This window comes from Nicotiana tabacum, chromosome 2 (genome assembly GCF_000715075.1).
Source record: "Nicotiana tabacum cultivar K326 chromosome 2, ASM71507v2, whole genome shotgun sequence".
Lineage (NCBI taxonomy): Eukaryota > Viridiplantae > Streptophyta > Magnoliopsida > Solanales > Solanaceae > Nicotiana > Nicotiana tabacum.
The window spans coordinates 104,127,719-104,150,046 of NC_134081.1; the positions used below are offsets into that span (position 1 = coordinate 104,127,719).

At 37.2% G+C, this 22,328-nt stretch overlaps 1 protein-coding gene and 2 pseudogenes across 1 annotated transcript; all 3 read right to left on the reverse strand.

Annotated features, from left to right (window-relative positions):
* Positions 1 to 1,137: 1,137 nt before the first annotated feature.
* Positions 1,138 to 1,553, reverse strand: LOC142174213 (18S ribosomal RNA; annotated as a pseudogene).
* Positions 1,554 to 5,339: 3,786 nt separating this feature from the next.
* On the reverse strand, positions 5,340 to 5,410 carry LOC142174199 (U6 spliceosomal RNA; annotated as a pseudogene).
* A 7,917-nt stretch (positions 5,411 to 13,327) lies between these two features.
* On the reverse strand, positions 13,328 to 18,311 carry LOC107793035 (uncharacterized). The gene is made up of 3 exons (XM_075237128.1): positions 17,847 to 18,311; positions 16,110 to 16,400; positions 13,328 to 14,812 (listed from the first exon to the last, which is right to left on the reverse strand). The coding sequence occupies exons 1-3, from the start codon at positions 17,994 to 17,996 to the stop codon at positions 13,646 to 13,648; spliced, it is 1,608 nt and encodes a 535-aa protein (XP_075093229.1). The 5' UTR covers positions 17,997 to 18,311; the 3' UTR covers positions 13,328 to 13,645.
* Positions 18,312 to 22,328: the final 4,017 nt, after the last annotated feature.

Sequence of the window (22,328 nt, forward strand, 5' to 3'; positions counted from 1 at the left end):
TTGTTTGTTTGAAGAGATAGATTGAAAGATGAACTCTCAGGGAATAGAAAATCACTTAAATTAATCAAAATGAGACCTTTATTAATCAGTTTTACGATTTTCCTTTTTTTCCATAATAAAGTCAATTTTTTTATAACAATCATCTTCTATAATAACATCTTATTATAACAAATATATTTTCTTTGGAAGCAATTTTTATGTTATATATGTTATAATATATGTTTCTCTATAACAATATTGTGCTATAACAATCAAAAAAATTCAACAAACGAGATTATTATAGAGAAGTTGAACTCACTCTTTAGCTACAGGTAAAATAAGCATCATCATCGTCATCATGGTTTAACAATTAAGTTCTTCAATCAATAAAACCAATATTTGATTTGAACTTAGATTATCTATTAACAAAAAAACTACTTGAATCACCTTAGAATGAGAAATATTTATACAAAAAATACCATTATTTATTGTAACCTTGCAGGAACTGCCTATAACATTCTAAGTTCTCAGAAATCAGACATATGCAATGACTTGTAGACTTGCTTTGTTGCGTAAGCTCAAGTGAAACTTCGAATTTAAATAAATTCTGTTGGAAAACTCTTTCCTCTTTAATGGATGTTACGTGACACATGTTCGAATTAAGAGCCAAAAAGAAATACAGAACATCATAAAAAACAAAACTATTAAAGAAAATAAAATTCTGGTAGGAACACTTCCCCTTACTGATTGTCAGTTGGCATATTTTTGAAAGTATATTGTTTCACTGATGGGAGGCAGGAATTAGGAAATGAAAATCCATCAAAAGCCAGATTGATGGGCAGCACATGCCTGATGCAACACCCTACTACTAAAAATATTAATTGTATACTTTAGATCTGAGCTTTTTAATATAAAATTAAGGGGGAGGAATAAGAAAGCAGAATAGAGATATCAAAGGAAAAAGACTTGAACCTTAGCTTGATGCCCTAAACAAAGAGTAAAATGTTCCTTCAAAAGTGCAAGCCAAAACTGAAGACTGAAGAGTGGTCATAAGACCAGTAAACTTTTGAAAAGGGGAGAAAAACTTGTAATTCTTTTCTTTTCCTTTTTCCTAATAATAACTGAGGTGCATTTCTCATTTAAGTTGCAGCGAACAAAATTAGATCAAATTACAACTCGAAGTAATATTTTTATGCCTGTTTTCGTCTCTCAGTGTCAGTGTCGGTCTAGCAGAGTGCTTTCGTCGTTGGTGTTCTTTCTGATCTCTACGCATTTCACCACTCCACCGGAAATTCCCTCAGCCCATACCGTACTCCAGCTTGGTAGTTTCCACCGCATGTCCCGGGTTGAGCCCTGAGATTTGACGGCGGGCTTAAAAAGCCACCTACAGACGCTTTAAGCCCAATCATTCCGGATAACGCTTGCATCCTCTGTATTACCGCGGCTGCTGGCACAGAGTTAGCCGATGCTTATTCCGCAGATACCGTCATTGCTTCTTCTCCGGAAAAAGAAGTTCGATAAATAAATTGTACATTTTTTGAAAAATTATAGTCATACAAGTTAAAAGCAAAGGGCTTTTTCGTTTCTAATATTGATCATAACCGCATACTCCAATATAAAAAAGTACCCGACAAACTAACGATTACTTGGGATTTTGTATAGTATTACTGTCACAACCCGCACTTTGGAGTTGTGTCTTCGGCCAAGAACTGGTGAGAAAAGGCTCTTCTGATTGTCTGACGTAGATCCGTCTACTTAGGTAACTTGGGCTTTTTAATTTTAAGCATATATAAGGGGGGTATAGGTGATGAAAGCTCCGACCTACCTCCCCCATACGTGCTGCCACCAAGCCGTATTGAAAGAGCTACCTTGAGGGGCAACCTCAAGGGCCTCCCTGGATGACTCAAAGGAGTGTCCTAGGTATCCATACGAGTTAGGGAACTCTATGGACGGCGCGACGCCTTCGGGCTAGCGTTGGGCACCAAAAGGGCGCTGGAGGCTTGATGTGTGGGACGGCCTGCCCCGCGGGCTGCCGAAATATTGGAAGGAGACCTCCGTGCCGATAAGATACTTGATGCACCTATCTTAGGGGCATCATGTGTCGACTTGTGAGCATGGCTTGGGTTCAACCATGCAAGCAAGGGTCCGTTGGCCTAAACGTGCAGTTGTGGGGCGACACTACACTATTCGGGATGCAAGTGTGTCACGAGGGCTATGTATGGGCATGGCACGAAAGACGCGCATGACAATGGCCAAGGACTAAAGGTTGCCTTACTCGGGTGAAGCACGAGCTAGTTGCGGATGCACTAGGCGAGTGTCAATCTTGAGGATTGGGATGTGGACGCGAGAGCGATGCTCAGTCTGGGGCGAAGGACAAGACATGTCCTAAGCCAACCCCTACGGCGCGCATGGATTATGATCCTAAGACGAGAAGTGCCACGACATGTCTAGGGCCAAGTGCCTAGACATCTTACGGGCGGCACAAGTTGGGGCGAGCCTCATGGGCGAGTCCCACCAACAGGCATAGGATCGTGCTTGAAAACCTGGGAAAGGACGAAGGTTGGCCTACAACGAGGGGAACTGCAGGCACCGCATGGGCGAGTCGGTACCGCTGGCGAGCGTAAGAAAATGAGCCCGTGACACGTGGTATCAGAGTTAATTAAGGCCATACTATGCCATGGCACAATGTCAAGGCAAAGGTGGAGATGGCGAGCGCATTTTGGATGTCAGTGCGGAGATCATGTCAAAGCAGAGATTGATGTTCATATGCCACCAGAGATCGAGAACCCGATACTGCTGGTCGAAGAAAGAAATGGGTGATTCCACTTTCTTTCGAAAGTCTAGGGTGCTACTGAATGTGGTAATATGCCGACAAGACGGATGATAAAGAGAAGGCCATATTTTCTAGGTCGTGTAACCATATTGCAAAGAGTGAAACCCATGGACTATAAACATTCGACATGATCATAGAGGAGATCTTGCCAAGGATGCGTGCGATGCATCAGTTGAGTGCCTTCCCTATGGGATAGACTTTTGGACTGCCTGAGGGGATTGCAAGGTGAGGAGACGAATTCGAGGGTATAGAGAAGCTTCGGAATTGGGCAAATTTCTAAGTTGGAAGATGTCATCATTCTGGAAAGGGGTACGCCGAATGATCGGGGACTGTTGAGAGTCCAAGTACGAGGCACTATCTAACCGGGAAGCCATGCTAGCAGGACCAAGAGAGTACCTGGCTATAGGGCGAGTATTGAAGTACTACCCGGAGCATTGGGTACTTGCTGAGGAAGTGACAGTTAGAAAACAAAGAGCTTTGTTCGGAAATGCGGCGATGCTATGACTTTGAGAATGTAGTACTCACCAAGAGTCGTCCCAAGAGCTGGCCGAATGCCAAGTGGGACGACAGCGCTAAGAAGTATCCTCCACATTGAGTGTGGGAGGATCCGCCTATGCAAGAGGCATAAGGGCGAAGTTGTGAGTCCGGAAGCGAACACATCTTCAAGGTAATGAGGCCAAGGAAAAGCTACGGGAGCGAAATGCTACGGGAGCTATGCCAGAGGGCATTGTAAGGCTAAGTGAGCGACAGAGTTGCGAGAGCCGCGCCAAAGAGCACGCTGATATGCTTACCATTGAAGGGAAAAATTCAGACGGACATGAAGGCCGTGAGGGTCATGGTGTGATTGACTAGTGTGGGTCAATCACAAAGTTAGATACTAGAGGGTACAAGTGCGTAGGCACTTTCCAAGTGAACACCGAAAGGAGGTGAGGTGCAGAGACATGCTTGGAAGATACTTGGGGGAGAAGTGCATGGGGCACGACTCCTTTTGAGAAAGGACTTCGAGGAAGTCCAACCCACAGGACCAAGGGAGCTGCGAAGTACATACCTGAGGGGGCAGACTTCGGGATGTCGTAGGCCATGATGTGTCATCGGGTCGATGACAGAATAAGTGTGGGAGAATGTCACAACCCGCACTTTGGGGTTGTGACTTCGGCCAAGAACTGGTGAGAAAAGGCTCTTCTGATTGTCCGACGTAGATCCGTCTACTCAGGTAACTTGGGCTTTTTAATTTTAAGCATATATAAGGGAGGTATAGGTGATGAAAACTTCGACCTGCCTCCCCCATACGTGCTGCCACCAAGCCGTATTGAAAGAGATACCTTGAGGGGAAACCTCAAGGGCCTGTCTGGATGACTCAAAGGAATGTCCTAGGTATCCATACGAGTTAGGAAATTCTATAGACGGCGCGATGCCTTCAGGCTAGCGTTGGGTACCAAAAGGGCGCTGGAGGCTCGATGTGTGGGACGGCCTGCCCCGCAGGCTGCCGAAATGTTGGAAGGAGACCTCCGTACTGATTGGATACTTAATGCACCTATCTTAGGGGCATCATACGTCGACTTGTGATCATGGCGTGGGTTCAACCATGCAAGCAAGGGTCCGTTGGCCTAAACGTGCAATTGTGGGGCGACACTGCACTATTCGGGATGGAAGTGTGTCGCGAGGGCTATGTATGGGCATGGCACGAAAGACGCGCATGACAATGGCCAAGGACTAAAGGTTGTCTTACTCGGGCGAAACACGAGCTAGTTATGGATGCACTAGGCGAGTGTCAAGCTTGAGGATTGGGCTATGCATGCGAAAGCGATGCTCAATCTTGGGCGAAGGACAAGACATGTCCTAAGCCAACCCCCAGGGCGCGCATGGATTGTGATCCTAAGACGAGAAGCGCCACGACATGTCTAGGGCCAAGTGCCTAGACATCTTACGGGCGACATAAGTTGGGGCGAACCTCACGGGCGAGTCCCACCAACAGGCACATGATCGTGCTTGAAAACCTCGGAAAGGACGAAGGCTGGCCTGCAGCGAGGGAAACTGCAGGCGCCGCATGGGCGAGTCGGTGCTGCTGGCGAGCGTAAGGAAACGGGCCCGTGATAACGCTTGCATCCTCTGTATTACTGCGGCTACTGGCACAGAGTTAGCCGATGCTTATTCCTCAGATACCGTCATTGCTTCTTCTTCGGAAAAAGAAGTTCGATAAATAAATTGTACATGTTTTGAAAAATTATAGTCATACAAGTTAAAAGCAAAGGGCGTCTTCGTTTCTAATATTGATCATAACCGCATAGTCCAATATAAAAAAGTACCCGACAAACTAATGATTACTTGGGATTTTATATAGTATTACTCTCTATATCCGGGGCAGATGCAACATAGGATCATGAATCCAGTATTTTTTTTTGTTGAGAAAAATCCATTAAAATTGCATAAAATTAGACTTGAATCTATAATTTTAAAATTATAATAAATTTAATGCCTAAAACTTTAAAGATTGAAATCATAGAACTTAAATCCTAGATCTGTCTCTATCTATATCATTCTCGATTTATGCATGTCATCCTTGCGTAGAGGCCATGCTAATCTTCTCTGTATCACTCTGTGTATCGCTTTCTGCTTTCTATCTTTGAGTGGACAATAAAGGAAGATCTCCTTCTTTTTTTTGGGAAAAAAAGTATATGGCCTCCTTTTTTAAGGATGGGGGTTGAGGTAAAATTAAATGTGAGTGTTTGTACTAATTCAATAAATTTATAATAATTATCTTTATAAAAACAATTATCACTAAATTATAGTTAATTTATATTTATCTTTATTTTAGTATCATTTAATTATAAATTATTAATATAATTGAGTGTAAACATCAGAAATGTATAAATTTTTACACACATGCCATTGGAGGAAGTGGAAGGGGTTGTTTCATTCATTAAAGCTTTATATACTTGTTCACATAATAAGTGTTAAATTAATTTTTGATAACTAATAAGTAGTATTATTAAAAAAAAACAAAAATATCTAATTATGCAATTATCATTGTCCAACAAAATAAGCTATGAATTACACTGTGATTAGGTTATTATTAAATATGTTTAATTATTATTTACTTATTTTATATTTATAATTGGTAAATAGAGTACATATTTATAATTGAGAAAAAAATATCCTTCAATATTCTTTTTTGGGGTAAAAAATGTATCCTTAAATTTTCATTACATTTAGAGGTAGTACTTTGAAAATTACACAAATTCAAACATTTTAATATGAAAAGATGAACAAAATAGAAAGGGGCGTAAGTCATGTCCATTAGATACATGTCACTTCAAAAGCATTTTCCAAATGCCCTAATCAATAAAGTCATAATCAAAGTTGTTGTCTGAAATTTAAACATAATTATTACTCGGTACTTGCAATGAGGTTGATTATTATTTGTATGAAATACTATCACATACTAATTATTAGATTACAAAAGTCAAACGCCGCGTAAAATCTTTTCACTAATGGTCTTTGTAACAAGTTCAAGTGGAAAGTGGTTGGAGTTGTTGAAGCTGCCACCGCTATGAAATTATATGGAAATTTTCAAGAAAAACCAACACGTCTTACGCTATTGACACTTTCAAACAATTCGAAATTTCTTTTTGTTTCTCTTTCACCTAATCTATTTCATCCATCCATTTTATTGAAAGATACAAGACTATACATGAGACTAATACACATAAATCATAATACTTCTCGTCCCAACAAAAACAAAATAGAGATTCAAAATACATGAAATAGAAATTAGTCACTATAATCATACATAAATGTTTTACGTGAATAGTCTTCATCAGCCTAAGAAAATGTTGTTCTTGAGCCGAGTGTCTATTCAAAATAGCTTTTCTACGTCAAACAAGGTAGGAATAAGGTTTTCGTACACCTCAACCTCCACAACCTCACTTTTAGGATCACATTGGCTATGTTATTTGTGTTCATGGGCGCATAATATGCCAACAATGACTTACTAAGAGATCTTGCATGCTTTACTATTGAGTATAATGACATAAATGTGAAGGATAGATAGCTGAGTTAGTAACTCATATTACAAGGTCAAGGAGTTAGTTAAGTTAGTTACACGGTTATAACTAGTCAATGCAGCACTCTTAGAGCTGCAGGGAATTCTCCGATTCTATATATACATGTCGGTGTATTCAAAAATTAATCAATGAAGTAACTTCCCTCTTTCATTTCTAAATCGATCTCTCCTCTTTCTCTTCTTCATCTTCTTCTTTTCAATTAATGCATTCTTCTATCTGCAACCTTCATTCTCTTTGTCTCTAAATCATACTATGCTCATGATGTATATTTGAATTTCTTCATGGTATCAGAGCAGTAGAATCCAATCACTTCTGCAAAACTAAAAGTTCTTGTTCTTGAAACTTTCAATTCTGTCAAATTTTCTTCAAGTCTTGAAAGTTCCGAGAATCTGCATTCTGGAAATCTGTATTGAAAAAAGTATTGTTGGTTAATTACAATTCTGGAAAGTAGTGCAATCTTTTGAAAAATAACAATCGATAATTTTGAGAATTTGGGAATCACAACTGGAACCTTACCAACTGTTGTTCAGATTGATGCAAATGGAACTCAATTTGCACCTGGAATCATACCAGTCATGGATCATAACCATCCCTTGTATCTACATTCAACTGATGTAAGTGACATTTCTCTTGTCTCTTTATAATTAACTGGTTCAGAAAATTATTCTGTATGGAGCAAGTTCATGAGAATAGCCCTGCTAGGAAGAAATAAGTTGGGATTTGTTGATGGATCTTGGGAAGAAAGAAAACTTTAGAAAAGAATTCTGGTACCAGTGCGAAAGGTGTAATATTGTAGTTTAATCTTGGATAATGAACACTGTGTCTAGTAATTTATTGGGGGAACGGTGTATGCAGATAATGCTCAAGATGTTTGGGAAGATATGAAAGAAAGGTTCAATAAGGTGGATGGATCAAGATCATTTAGCCTACATCAAGAAATTGTAAGACTAACTCAAGGAACAACTTATGTGGCAACTTATTTCACAAAGCTGAAAGAGCTTTGGGTTGAGTTAGAGACACTAATGCCACTACCAGGATGCAAATGTGATAAGTCAAGAGAGTTTGTAGCCTATCTCCAATGAGAGAAACTATATTAGTTTCTAATGGGGCTGAATGATAACTATCTACAAGCTAGGAGTCAAAACCTTCTGATGGCACCACTACCCTTAGTGAATCAAGCCTATGCTATGATAATCAGTGATGAATCACAAAGGGCAATGGGGATAGTCTCTAGCTCAGTCGGTTTATTGGGTATTATGCCCACTCTTGATCCTACTGCTATGTATTCTTAGACAGGATATCAAAATCAGAAGTTTAAAAATAATAATAACATGTATTGTGATTACTGCAAGACGAGAAATCACATCAGAAAAAACTGCTATAAACTGAAAGGATATCCTCAAGAGTCCCAAGTTCAAGAGAAAATGAGGCCTAGAAGGGTCATATGCTGCTTACAATGTGTTTTCAGAAGAAACAAGTGATCAGCTAACATGGCTTGATAATCAAGGAAACAATAAAGCCAACAAAGTTCACTACACAGACACACCTGCACAAATGGATCAAATAAATCAGTTCCTAGGGCTGATAACTCAAACCGGAGCATGTGCTTTCACTCAGACTCAATATGAACAGATTGTTCAACTACTTAACGAAAATTAGCAGCAAAGTGTAAATTCTCATACAGGTTCCTCAGCTAATGTAGTAGGTAAAGAAATAAGTATTAGCAGTAGTAAGGCATGCTAGTATCAAAAATTCTTAGAGATTGGATTATTGACGCTGGTACCACAAACCACATGATGTTTGATATAAGCATACTAAACAAGGTCTCTCTGTTAAAAAGTACAAACTCAAAAAATATGCAGTCAACAAATGGTGATGTATCACAAGTAACACATTGGTTCAAGCACAATTTCTGGTAACAGTATTTTAACTAATGTGTTTCTACTACCTCAGTTCAAGTATAATATTATGTCAGTCTCTTATGCAACAAAATAACTAAACTGTGTGGCTGTTTTTTTATCCTAAATTTTGTGTGTTTCAGGATCTTTGCAGTGGCAAGGTGAAGGAAATTGGTAAGGAGTGTGATGGCATATACCTGCTAATAAACCAGTCTACTGAAAAATTTGGAGAGATCAGCTTAAAAGTGCATCAAGCGGTGTTAGTGAACAAGAAATAAAACTATGGAATATGAGATTTGGCCATTTATCTAGTACAACTTTAAATAAAATACTACATGCTAACAATCAGATTATATCAGATGCTCTCAACAAATGTAGTATATGTCCATGTACAAAATAATGTAGACTACCTTTCCCTAGTAGCTTAAGTAAAAATACTGCTAAATTTGATCTTGTTCACATGGATGTATGGGTGCCTTACAAAGTTCAAACTTTTGATGGAAATAAATACTTTCTAACCATGGTTGATGATTTCACTAGAATGACATGAGTCTACTTGTTAAAACTAAAATCTAATGGCTGCACTATTATTCCATTCTTTGTAAAATATGTTCAAACTCAGTTCAATATGATGGTTAAAGTTGTTAGTTCAGACAATGGCACTGAGTTTCTTAATGATGTATGTAACAATATATTCAAACAATTAGGTATAATACACCAAAGGTCATGTGCACCCCAGGAAAATGGCATAGCAGAAAGAGAACATAGACACATTCTAAAAATAACAAAATCAATCAGGTTTCAAGCAAATATTCTTCTGAAATTTTGGGGATACCGTGTCCAAATTGTTGTATATTTGATTAATAGACTGCCTTCATTTGTGATTAAAGTATCTCCATATGAAAAAAAATGTATAACAGGAAACCTTTTCTTAGTCATTTAAGAATAATGGAATGCCTATGCCATGCCAAGAACATTGCTGAAACTGATAAACTTTAGTTTAATGGGATACTTAGAGGTATAAAAAGGTTATATTCTATATGATCTTAATAACAAGTGTTTTTTTGTCAACATGGATGTTAGTTTCAGGGAAGGTGAATTTCCATTTAAATGGAATACTGCGAAGATTCCAATATTTACTAACATTATGTCTGAGATGTCTCTAGTAGATGAACACAACCTACCAGTTAGAACTACAAGAGTCTTCTGACAGAAGATCGAGTGGAAACAATAAGGCAGCACAACCACCACCAGCTACCAACCCATCATTGTCTTCAGCTAAGACTACTCCAGAAACATAACCTATATTACAATCTCAGACCAATATAGACACACAACCTTTGCTACAGTCCATTATAACACTAACAACTCAACCATTGCCTACTCAACCCGTGCCAAGATCAAAACAAAGAGCTGAACCTACTAGGAAGTCAACAAGAAATTCAAAGCCACCTATATGGAAAAAGGACTTCATATCACTTAGCTTACATAACAATACTACTTATCCAATCTCAAACTTCATTTCCTATGATCAGATCTCACCAGAATATAATACATTTCTATAAGTTTTTTCATCCATCACAAAACCTCAATCTTATGCTGAGGCAGCTCAAGATCTAGACAGGATTGAAGTTATGCAGGTAGAGTTTAATGCACTGCAAGAAAATCATACATGGGAGATTGTAAGTTTACCAAAAGGAAAGACACTAATTGGCTGTAAGTGGATATACAAGATTAAATATAAGGCAACAAATGAAGTAGAAAGATTTAAGGCAAGACTTATAGCAAAAGGCTACAGTCAACAAGAAGGCATAGACTACCAGGAGACTTTTTCTCCTGTAGTCAAGATGGTGACAACCAGATCAATTATGTCTATAGCAGCTACAAGAGGTTGGCATATACACCGAATGGATATGTATAATGCCTTCTTACAAGTAGACCTTATTGATGAACTATACATGGAACTGCCATATGGATTTTAGAGTCAGCGGGAGACTAAAAATGTGTAGACTCATAAAATCCCTCTATGAATTAAAACAGGCACCAAGACAGTGGAATACAAAATTGATAGAAGCTTTGTTCAGTTTTCAGTTTAGTCAGAGTCAATTTGATCACTCTCTATTCATTAAGAGGACAGACAAAGGCACTACAATGGACCTTATTTATGTTGATTACATGTTAATAACAAGTGATAGGTTGGATCTCATAGAAGATACCAAGAATGCACTACAAAAGGCATTTAAGATGAAGGACTTGAGAGAATTAAAATACTTTCTTGGGATTGAATTTGCAAGATGAGATAAAGGAATCCTAATTCATCAAAGAAAATATGCATTAGAATTATTTTCTGAACTTGGACTCTCAGCTGCAAAACCAGCAGGTACACCTATGGACAACAATCTGATATGAAGTCCTAACTGATCGAGGACCATACCAAAGACTTATTGGAAAACTACTATATCTCACGGTCACAAGGCCTGACATAGGCTTCAATGTACATAATCTAAGCCAATATTTGCAGCAACCAAAAAGGTCACACATGGAAGTAGCTCAAAGAATAGTTAATTATATCAAGAATGAGCCCGGCCTAGATGTACTCCTATCCAATAAATCTCAAGATAAAATTACATCATTTTATGATGCTCACTGGGCAGCATGTCCACAAACAAGAAAATCTATCATAGGTTTTCTAGTGAAGATTGTGGATTCAACAGTATCTTGGAAATCAAAGAAACGAACCACAATCTCAGGAAATTCTTATGAATCTGAATATAGAAGCATGGCTTCAATAGTAGCAGAGTTGACATGGTTATTAGGAATGCTTAAAGAAATTGGTCTCAAGTTTGAACTTCAAGTAACTATTTACAGTGACAGTAAAGCTGCAATCCAAATTACAGCAAACCCAGTTTTCCACGAAAGAACAAAATATATTGAGATAGACTATCATTTCATAAGAGAGGAGATGAAGATAGAATACATCAGTACCAAAGAACAGCCAACAAACATTCTTACAAAGGGACTAAGCAAGGTTTAACACATATATCTAAGGTCCAAGCTAGGATTACTTAAAATCTTTACTCCACCTAGCTTGAGGAGGAGTATTGAGTATAATGACAGAAATGTGAAGGATAGATAAATGAGTTAGTAACTCATCTTACAAGGTCAAGAAGTTAGTTACACGGTTATAACAAGTCAATGCAGCACTATTAGAGTTATTGGGAATTCTCTGATTATATATATACATGTAGGTGTATTTAGAAATTAATCAATGAAGTAACTTCTCTCTTTCATTTCTAAATCGATCTCTCCTCTGCTCTTCATCTTCTTTCTTTTCTTCTTCTTCTTTTCGGCTGATGCATTCTTCTATCTGCAATCTTCATTCTTCTTGTTATCAGCTCTAAATCATACTGTGCGTATGATGTATATTTGAATTTCTTCATTTACAAAATTATACGTAAAGGCAACAAAAACACAATAGAGATTCACGATACATGGATTAACGCGTATGATTTTTTGTTTCAATTAAAATATTGATTATTATTTTTTGATATTATGCAAATTTAAAATTTTGGACAAAAGTAATGTAAATTGTAGGGTAAATTGCAGGCTTTCATAGACAAACATGTATAGGGAATATTTGAAAGTGGCAGTAGTCATTGCTATCTGGAATTAAAGTCTAAAACAAACTTTCACGCACTAATTTCATGTTCCAGCGTTTCACTCCCACCAATTATTCTACTCTTCCAATAACCAGATAACTTAAATTAGACGGAAAGCTTGTAATTAACTTCTAAAATCACATACTTCATGATACAATGAACAGAGACTGTCATTACAGAGTTAAGTCTTAAGCCTTATATTCATTTACTAATTGGGTTATGCGACTATTCTTTATGATATTATTAATATAAGGCAAATCCCAAATTCAACATTAATGTCTAGACTTTTTTATGACATGGGGATAACAAGGCTCACTAACTTAGTATTTAAGCCCTAAAACAACTTAAGTAGTATTTATTGAAAATATAATATACACACCATGATACATAACTACACATCCTATGACGATCTCCTTAACAAAAAAATCATTTACAACATATATAGAACTTTGACCATTGAAGAAGTTCTTAAAGTCAGGACCATTAATTCATCTTAAACTGTTACTAAGCCATATGCTTTAATTTTCTTCGAAAATTGTCTACTCTTTGGACTTTTTCTTTTGTAAAATTCGGTTCAGCAGATTTGAGGAAGAATTTTTCGGGTGCAGCAGCCAGTGAGAACACTTACAATTCTGGAATGACACATTAAAAGCTTCTCTTCATTAACCTATTCCAAAGGATCGAAACTAATATGTGACAAATCTTGATACATTAAGTTTAAATTTTTCACAAGCATCAAATCTGAAAACCTTGAAGCGAATCCTGAAAATGATTTTGCGGATACACATTTCTTATCTCCATTTTCCCATCCTAACTCATCGCGGTTGATTATTTAAATAGTAGACAATTTGTAACTGATTATCTAGATCGTAAACCTATTGTCAGCTAGTCATATATCAATAAAGGATACAAGAGCAATTTCTATTTCAAACAGAGGTTAGATCAGTTCCCTTACAACTAATAGCAGAGGTTCAGAAGTTTGCAGGTAAAATAACAAAGCTTCAGAAGTTTGCATGTTAAAATAACAAAGCTTCGGAAGACATGACAAATATACAATGCATCTAAAGATCTCATATATACCAGATTCAGGCTACGAACGTGACTCCTTATTCAGCAATAGATTGGTTTTCGAGTCACAATGCACTTTTACTCTTTAGTTTTTCAGACCAATCATGAAACACAACTAGAAAAGCTGGGCCTGATCACTTAACCTCACCATCCTCTCTGAGAACCACCAGATGAATGTCCATTCAACCTGTCTAAGACAGCATTAAAATCGACAGGCTGACCACTTTCCTCAAGCCTTTGGATCACATTAACAACATGATCAGCGCGGTAGCCCATACTCACTAGCTTTTCAATCAGCTCATTGTATGGATGGTTGCGCACCAACTGAGGTGGACGAACCATCAGATTTGCACTGGGGGTAGGCTGCGGATTTTGGGGAGGGAAGCTGGAGGGAGGATAACCACTTTGTGAGAAATTTGGTTGTGGTGGTGGATGGCCCCTTGTGCCTTCACCATCATACATCACATATGCATTTCCTGGAGAGAGTGTTGGATGAGCTCCACTAGCTGCATACCCATCGCCCACTGCACCAAATGAAGGCTTAAGATGTGGCGGCGCAGGCTGTTGCTGAAGGGGCCTACTAGACCTATCATACCCATAAGGCATTGCTTCGGGACGGCTAGCAACTGGTTGAGATATTCCAGAAAATGGCACTTGCATTGGCATACTATTGGGCGCCGTCTCAGGAGTAGGATTAGGCTGACTGGGCGGATAAGAGGGATAAACAGCAGGTGATGTAGGTCTAGCTTGCTGTTGCATACTTGGTATTTGTGAATGTTGAACCTGTTGTGGTACCTGTTGGGCCCACTGCTGCTGATACTGGGGCATTGACTGGACTTGTGGTGTCTGATTCACCTGAGGTGGCGCTGGCTGTGGTGGTACTTGCATTTGAGGATTTCGATACTGGGAGTCAGATGACAAATACTGTCCTTGAGACAACTGAGTTGGAGCTTGTTGATTTACCATCTGAGGAGGGGGTAAATAATATCCTTGTGACAGGGGCATACTTTGGGATGGAATTGGTTGCGGAGGCTGCACCGGTAGTTGTTGTGGCTGCTCCACAGGACGGTTAGTAAGAGAAGCCTGGGGTGCCACTTGATGAGGTAGTGCAAGAGCCAGTTGCTGTCCATGCACTTCATGTGAGTTATCACTTTTTTTAGCATCAGACAGGTGTTGAGCATTCTTCTCCTCATTCTGCTGAGAATTGCTGGATGAAGTAGAGTCTTTCTGTGCAAGCTGAAGCTTGGCCAGCTCCTTTTGAGTTTCAGCAAGTTCTTGTTTATCTCTTAGAATCTGCACAGCTCGGTGGACCTGCAGGAAGAGCAGTTTAGTAAATCAATAACTATTTAAGTTTTTCAATGGAATCAACAGCTATTTAAGTTATGACACAATGTGAATCAATGGATGGTTCGGGCATGTGAAGAGGAGAGACACCGATGCCCCGGTGAGGAGATGTGAGAGGTCGACCACGACGGGTCAGAGGAGAGGCTTAGGAAGTACGGGGGAGAGGTGACTAGGCAGAACATGACACTACTTTAGCTTACCGAGGACATGACCCTCGATAGGAAGGTGTGGAGGTCGATAATTAGGGTTGTGGGTTGACAGGTAGTCGAGAGTCTCTTCTAGTCGAACTAGTAGTATTAGTACTAGTCTTGTATTCTCCTATTCCGAGTTCCTCGTTGTTAGACGATGTGGCATTATTGCCGGTAGTTTTCGCACTTCTCTTATAGCTTCGTATTCCTAAATTCTTTGCTATTACATGTGTTATTTGTTTCTGTTATCTTATTTCCTTGCCATTGTTACTGTTTGTTTATTGTGTCCTTTTCATTGTTCTTGAGCCGAGGGTCTATCGGAAACAACCTTTCCTTCATAAGGTAGGAGTAAGGTATGTGTACACATTACCCTCCCCAGACCCCACGAGTAGGATTGCACTGGGTTTGTTGTTATTGACACAATGTGATGGAAAAACCATTGAACACCAAAGAGCAACTTGAAAATTGCCAGTGGGCAAGAACAAAATCATCCATATGCCTTAGACCCAACAAAAGCACAAATTCAAAGGTATAAGAATATCAGAAAATGCATCTAGAGCTTCAAGCACAAACACAACAAAAAAGCACGTCTCTGCAGAAAAATAGGAAAGAAAACTATTCCAAGTGAATCGTCATTATTGCTGTTTCTGTTATAATGGGGAGTTATTCTATTCGCAACAGACTACCTCCAAATTTCCTCCAAACTACACCAACCCAAATCAGATAATAGTGAATTTTGTCAACTTGCCATGTTAACTAATGGAGAAGATGTCCAGTTTACAAAATTCTCTAAGTGCAGTCACAGTTTAAAGCTAAAAAGTAAAAACAGATCCTCACCACACAAGCTTATACCACGACTACAGGTCCTAGAAAATTCTGCAGGCATAAAGCTGCTAATTGCAAGTAAAGAACCAAGAAACACATTTCCCTCTATGTCCCTCAGTTAAACTACACCGAAATGTGGGCTGCCTTATATAAGTAACAAGTCAATTTTTAAACTAATTTAAGACATAAGGGAGTGGTAAGCTTTTAAGACTCTAACTTTATGGAACTCCCACAGTACGCCGTGAACTAACCTCTTGGACATGCTTCTCAAGAGCCTTCAGTTTTGAATCTGCCTCACCATGATCCCGAACTAAATCAGAGCGCATTTCTCCAATAGACTTATCAAGATTGTAACAGTATAATTCCAACTGCGACAAGCGTGAGCTGATTCCCTCTAGGAAACGCATGAGATTGTCGGCATATTTCTTCATGGTCTTCTCAACAGTACATATCATGTCTTGATTGAAGGAAGATTCTTCTGGTGGACTGTATGCTGGAGCAGGAAACATTGATGACCTTGTCATTCTGCTTTTGTGGAACTCCTACACAATACAAGAACAAAATTAAGTTAAAATTCTTAAAAAGCAACGCTTCTATAAATTTATAATTGAGGTATACTGAGTGTGCAAACTTTTACAGCCTCCCGACTATATGAAGAAAACCAATTGGTTATATTAGATGAATATAGTAGCATGGATCTTTGTAACAATACTTGCAAAGATTACATAATCATTATGGTGGAGTAGAACTTAATTCTTATGATAACGCCAAATGGTCCAAATAAGGCCCATTAGTGCAACTATTCGATGGTCGCTTTCAACGTGCTAGATAAAACCCAAACTCAAGTTTCACCATTAAAACCAGTTCAACCCGAGGATATTGTGCACCAAATGATTTTTTTTCCATCAATACTGCGCGAAATGATTTAATCAATACTGTGCTAAATGATTTCAATGAAATACAACTTCTTATACCATACATAGATTGGCATGAGACAGTATCGGCTTCTCATCCTGGTCAAACTTTAGTCACCTGTTTTTGCAGTTTCATTATTTGTTTATTCAAAAAAGAGAGGAGAAGAATCCATAGGGAAGAAGGGGATAAATCATCACTTGGGAAAAGGGAAGGTAATGGAGAGGCATCAATGCTTTTAGCTCCCAGCTTACAGGACAATATATCAAGAATGACTATTACTAGCTGAATCAACTGCTAACCAAGTGTTGAGTCAGTAAACCTTTGGCTCTTGAAAATCACAAAAGATTCTCAACAGTCTTTATAATTTCTCTTCTATAATCTCACTTCCTAGAAATTTTGAAGCAAAGAAAGATATCAAGAAAAAGTTCAACATATGAGCAAGAAAAGAACAAGATGAATAACACCAGAAATGCAAGCATGGAAGTGAAGGTGAGGCTGTATCAGAAATGGAAATTAAACTCTTTCTTCAACAAATGCACATAACCCAGTGTATGACAAGCACCACCAACAACAATGCTAACAACATTATTTTAAAAGCATCTTTCCACCGACATATCAAGTTAGGGAAAGAACCCAGTTAGCAACCAACCAGACAAGGTCACACCAATAACCATATAAAAAATTGTATCAGAACGCTCTCTTCACCCCCTTTGCTTTAAAGCAGCATATGTTTCAATGTTCTCTCTATTTCCAAAATATAGTATCTCATTTTCTCAAGCAATCCTAAAAATCAAAGCACAAGTTACAGCTATTCCTTACCAGCAAAAAAATTCATTTCAATAGCAAAATGCAACACGACACAAAAAGAACATAAACCTAGCTTTGATCAAGGGCATTCACTTGAGGCACAAAATCTGTACCAAATTCCTAAATCAGCAACTATTAGCATAATCTGACAGCAAATTCACTAAATTTCCCCGTAAATCTCAAAACCCTAAAGATCAACTAGCATAACTAACCCAAAACTTTCACCTTATATTACATAAATAAGGGGGAAAAATATTAGTGAGTACCTTAGCAGAATTGGGAGCGATCACAGGATCAGAATGGGTTCCATTAGATGGGTCTTGATTAGCAGCAAAGTCTTCATAAGAACACAAAATATCATCCGACCCGAAATCAAAACCACCATTGTTTGGTCTACCCGATGATCCAGATGCCATTTTTCAACGATCCAAAACCTAGGGTTTCGCTTCTATTACCAAAACAACAAATAAACCCAAAAAAATAACCTAGAAAAAGGGATAAAGTTTGTTTCTTGGTAGAGAGAGAGGTATATTTTGGGAATAGTATATTTGCTTTAGCTTCACTGCTAAACAGGAAAGTCCGTCGTACTGTAATTTGTAGATTCGTACAACTGCTACTGCACTTCGTATTTATTTGTACTTGTACTTGTATTTATTTTTCTGTTCGCATTCTTTTCATACGTTTTGACTTTTATTTTTTTCTTAGCGTGAACACTATGGGTTGCTGAAATTAAGAAAAGAAAGAAAAAGGTTAAATTTTAGGATAAGCCTAATGACCGACCTCGGAAAATAAAAATGACCGACCACGATGATTACGTGGTAGGTTATATCTTTTCTATATATATATTTTATTTTTTATTTTTTTTTTATTTTTTTTGTCATTTTCGCCTCTCTTTATTGCATTCTTTTGCCTAAATCCCTTTCTTTATTACATCCCATTTCACTACCGAAGTTTCTTTCATTTCGAAATTTTTTCCTTTGTTAGAGATTTTTTTGTGGACGCTATTTATACCTTTTTTCAATAAGGTATTCTCATATATATATATATATATATATATATATTACTCCTATTATCTTTAGTTGTTGGAATATAGTATTAAAATACATATTTTAGATTAATTCACATCCAAGTCCCAATTAAAAAGGAAAGAAAAAAGGTTTGGGTTTGGACCCTTCCTAATATTGAGCTTGTAACGTACCTATAAAGGCCTGAATTTATCTATATCTATATTTATCTATATTATTATAAAAATACGAATAATTTATACTAAATGTTGAATGACTAAAATATTCTCGAAATATTAATCGACTTTTATAGCCTTAATTATTGATATAATTTAAGGATATAATTATAAATCATCTAAGGCTGGAATTCTTTTCCGATTTAAACTATACATACGTCGAGTCTACAAAGTTACTTTTGAATCAAATTCTTTGAGACTTTATCGTTTTGGATTACTCCTCACCACCATTATGTTTGGTTTAAAGGATAGTAGCCTACTTCTTTTTGGACAATAGATGCTATGTACAGTAGCCTTCTTCTTTTTGGACAACAATATGTTACTGCCTAATCTTGAACTCCTATAGTCATAAAAAAATTTACACGCACAAAGAAGTCAAGAATACCTACATAAAGGAACATTGGACGTGTTACATTGTTGCCTCATTGCTTTGCGGCTCGCATGAAATATCATTCTTTTATACATTAATATAATTTTATTTATTACAAGAATTGTCTCTCTAAGACTAATCCATATATCTATCTCAATTGAGAATAAATTATGCCAGCATGTCGTCTTGCTTTTGTTGTATCCTTTCCTTCTTGCTATTTTTTGTTTATTTATTGCTATGCGCATAATAATTAATAATGGTTGTATTTGGGTTATGAGGGCTAGGGCTTTGTTGGTTTTTTTTTTTTTTACTATGGGTGTTTTTCTTTGTATAATTATGTGTTACTTTTTGAGCGGGGCAATAAGGGCTAATTTGTTGGGATTGGGTGAATGTTCTGCGCTTGATTCAATTTTAATATCTTTGCTATATTTTTTTGCTATGCTGTTTAATTATAGGTTTTCATCAACTATTGCCGCATGCCCGAAACATCAATCCTTCTTGAGGTAATTTAATTTTCTTGATCACATAAATTCTCTTTTAAAGATTAATTTCATGTATGCATCTCAATGGAGGAAAAAAATATTCTTATTCTTTTAAAGATGACTAATTTTTATATATGAAAAAATTAATATATCCCTACACTAAATATTGATAAGAAAATATCGAACAATACTCAAAGTTTGGGAAAGGTACCAACAGTGGTAGTCAAATTTCTGTTTCTTCTATTTCTTCTTTTGCTTTTTCGCTTAATATTTTTTTTAACATCACCATCATATTTAGTAAACAAAAGATACTTGGTGAAATAAAAATAAATTAAGTAGGAGAGAGTTTAATGATGAAACACTTATAATAGTTGCAATTTTGTACAATTTAATTGTAAAACCTCTTCCCTCATATCCCACATCGGTACTTATCGACTATATGCTTCAACAGCTTAAGTGTTTAATTATATGTTATCTACCCAAAAACTTATGAGCATAAGTTTTACACGTTTGGTCCTTTGCCAATGGACAATTGATGATATTAGGGAAACTAGGAACGTAAAAGTATTATTTACTTGGTTAATTTGTCTGACTTTTTGTCTATCTTGAGATGGCTCTACTACTTTGAACAGTAATATTGTCTTTTCTTTTTTCTTTTTATTAAATGACAACTTACCGAATAGATTGTGATTTTCTTCAGCTGGAGCAAAGGATTTTGTGGAGCTTTTACAAACGAATTATGAGACCTATCAATATTTGAAGAGAATGCTTTCGGCTAAACATTAGTTAAATCAGTTATCTATATACTTTCAGACCTACAAATAGAGTTTTGTTTGAGGAGAAAAAGATCACCTCATATTCATTTTTGTATGCATTGATTATTTTTGTCCTTTTCACCGAATATATGGAAGAAAATGTGTTTATAGCATGTTGAGATGTGTCACGACCCGAAATTCTCATTTTCGGGACCGTGATGGCGCCTAACATTTCACTTGTTAGGCAAGCCAACATTAGAATAATCTTAACCATTTTTAAACAAATTAAATTAAAAAGGAAGTCAATTACTGAGATAAAGTGCGGAAGACCATACCGAATCATCAAAATACATCCCTGAATCTGGTGTCACAAGTGCACAAGCTATTAGAATAATACAAATAAAAGTCTGAATAAAATTCAAGCTGTTTGAAAGATAATACACAACTAAGATAAGATAGAAGGGTACTTCAGAACTGCGGACGCTGTGCAGTTATACCTCAAGTCTCCTCTGAGTAGCTGAATCCGAGCAAGTCTATGGTATGCTGCTGGGACCAACTCCAAAATCTGCACAAGAAGTGCAGAGTGTAGTATGAGTATAATCGATCCCATGTACTCCGTAAGTGTCGAGCCTAACCTCGACGAAGTAGTGACGAGGCTATGACAAGACACGTACGTAAATAACATGTACAAGTATATACAAATACGAAGCAACAATCACACAATAAATAATAATTTATAAATTTGGGAGGGAACATGCGAAGGGGGATGATATAATAATTTCAGCAGGAAAAGTGTCACGTAGCAGCCAATTAATTCATCAACAATTAAATGAGCAGCTGATAATATGAAAATGACACGTCACCACCCTTCGTGCTTTTACTCTCATTTTTCCCATAAATTTATAAATAAATAATAAGATTGGCATGACATCGCCCTTCGTGCTTTAACTCTCTTCTGGCACGGCATCACCCTTCGTGCTTTAAATCTCTTCTGGCACGGCATCACCCTTCGTGTTTTTACTCTCTTTGAAAATGGCACGCATTACCCTTCGTGCTTTTACACTCTTTCTCACCATGGCAAGGATAATATAAATAATATAAATGGCACGACATCACTCTTCGTGCTTTTACACTCTTTCTTACCTTGAAAATAATAATATAAATTCGGAAGAGTATTTAAATGCGGAGATATACACTTATCAATCAATTCAATACCAGAATACCGACTTCACCTTCCAAAATGTTCAACAATAATTAAACTAGCAATAATCTCATGAAAAATGATCAAATAAATAATACTCCAACTTAAGCAGGAATATCTTAATTAAATAGGCAATTATTCACAATAATCAAATTCCACCCGCATGCTTTGACTCAACCACAACGCATAAGTACTCGTCACCTCACATATACGTTGTACCCGCACATTAAATCACGTAGCAAATAGACAAATAAGTCCTACTCCCTCAAGTCAAGGTTAACCACGACACTTACCTCGCTTTGTAACCAACTCAAGATTCCAACAAACCTTTGCCTCGCGAATTGTTGTCTGAATGCCTCAAATCTATCACAAACAATTCAATATATTCAATACGAATTATAGAAACTAATTCTATATAAAAATACTAAATTTTCCAATCAAAAATCCGAAATTCAATTAAAAAATTGACACTGAGGCTCACGTCTCGGAATCCGACAAAAATTATAAAATATGAATGCCCATTCAACCATGAGTCCAACTATATAAATTTTACCAAACATCAACTCGACCTTCAAATCCCCAAATCTTATTTTCAAATCCCTAGGCCCAAATCCTCGAATTTCACCTCAAAAATACGTAATCTAGCAAGAATAATCGATGATAATCCAATATTATTGACTAACAATGATCACAAGTAACT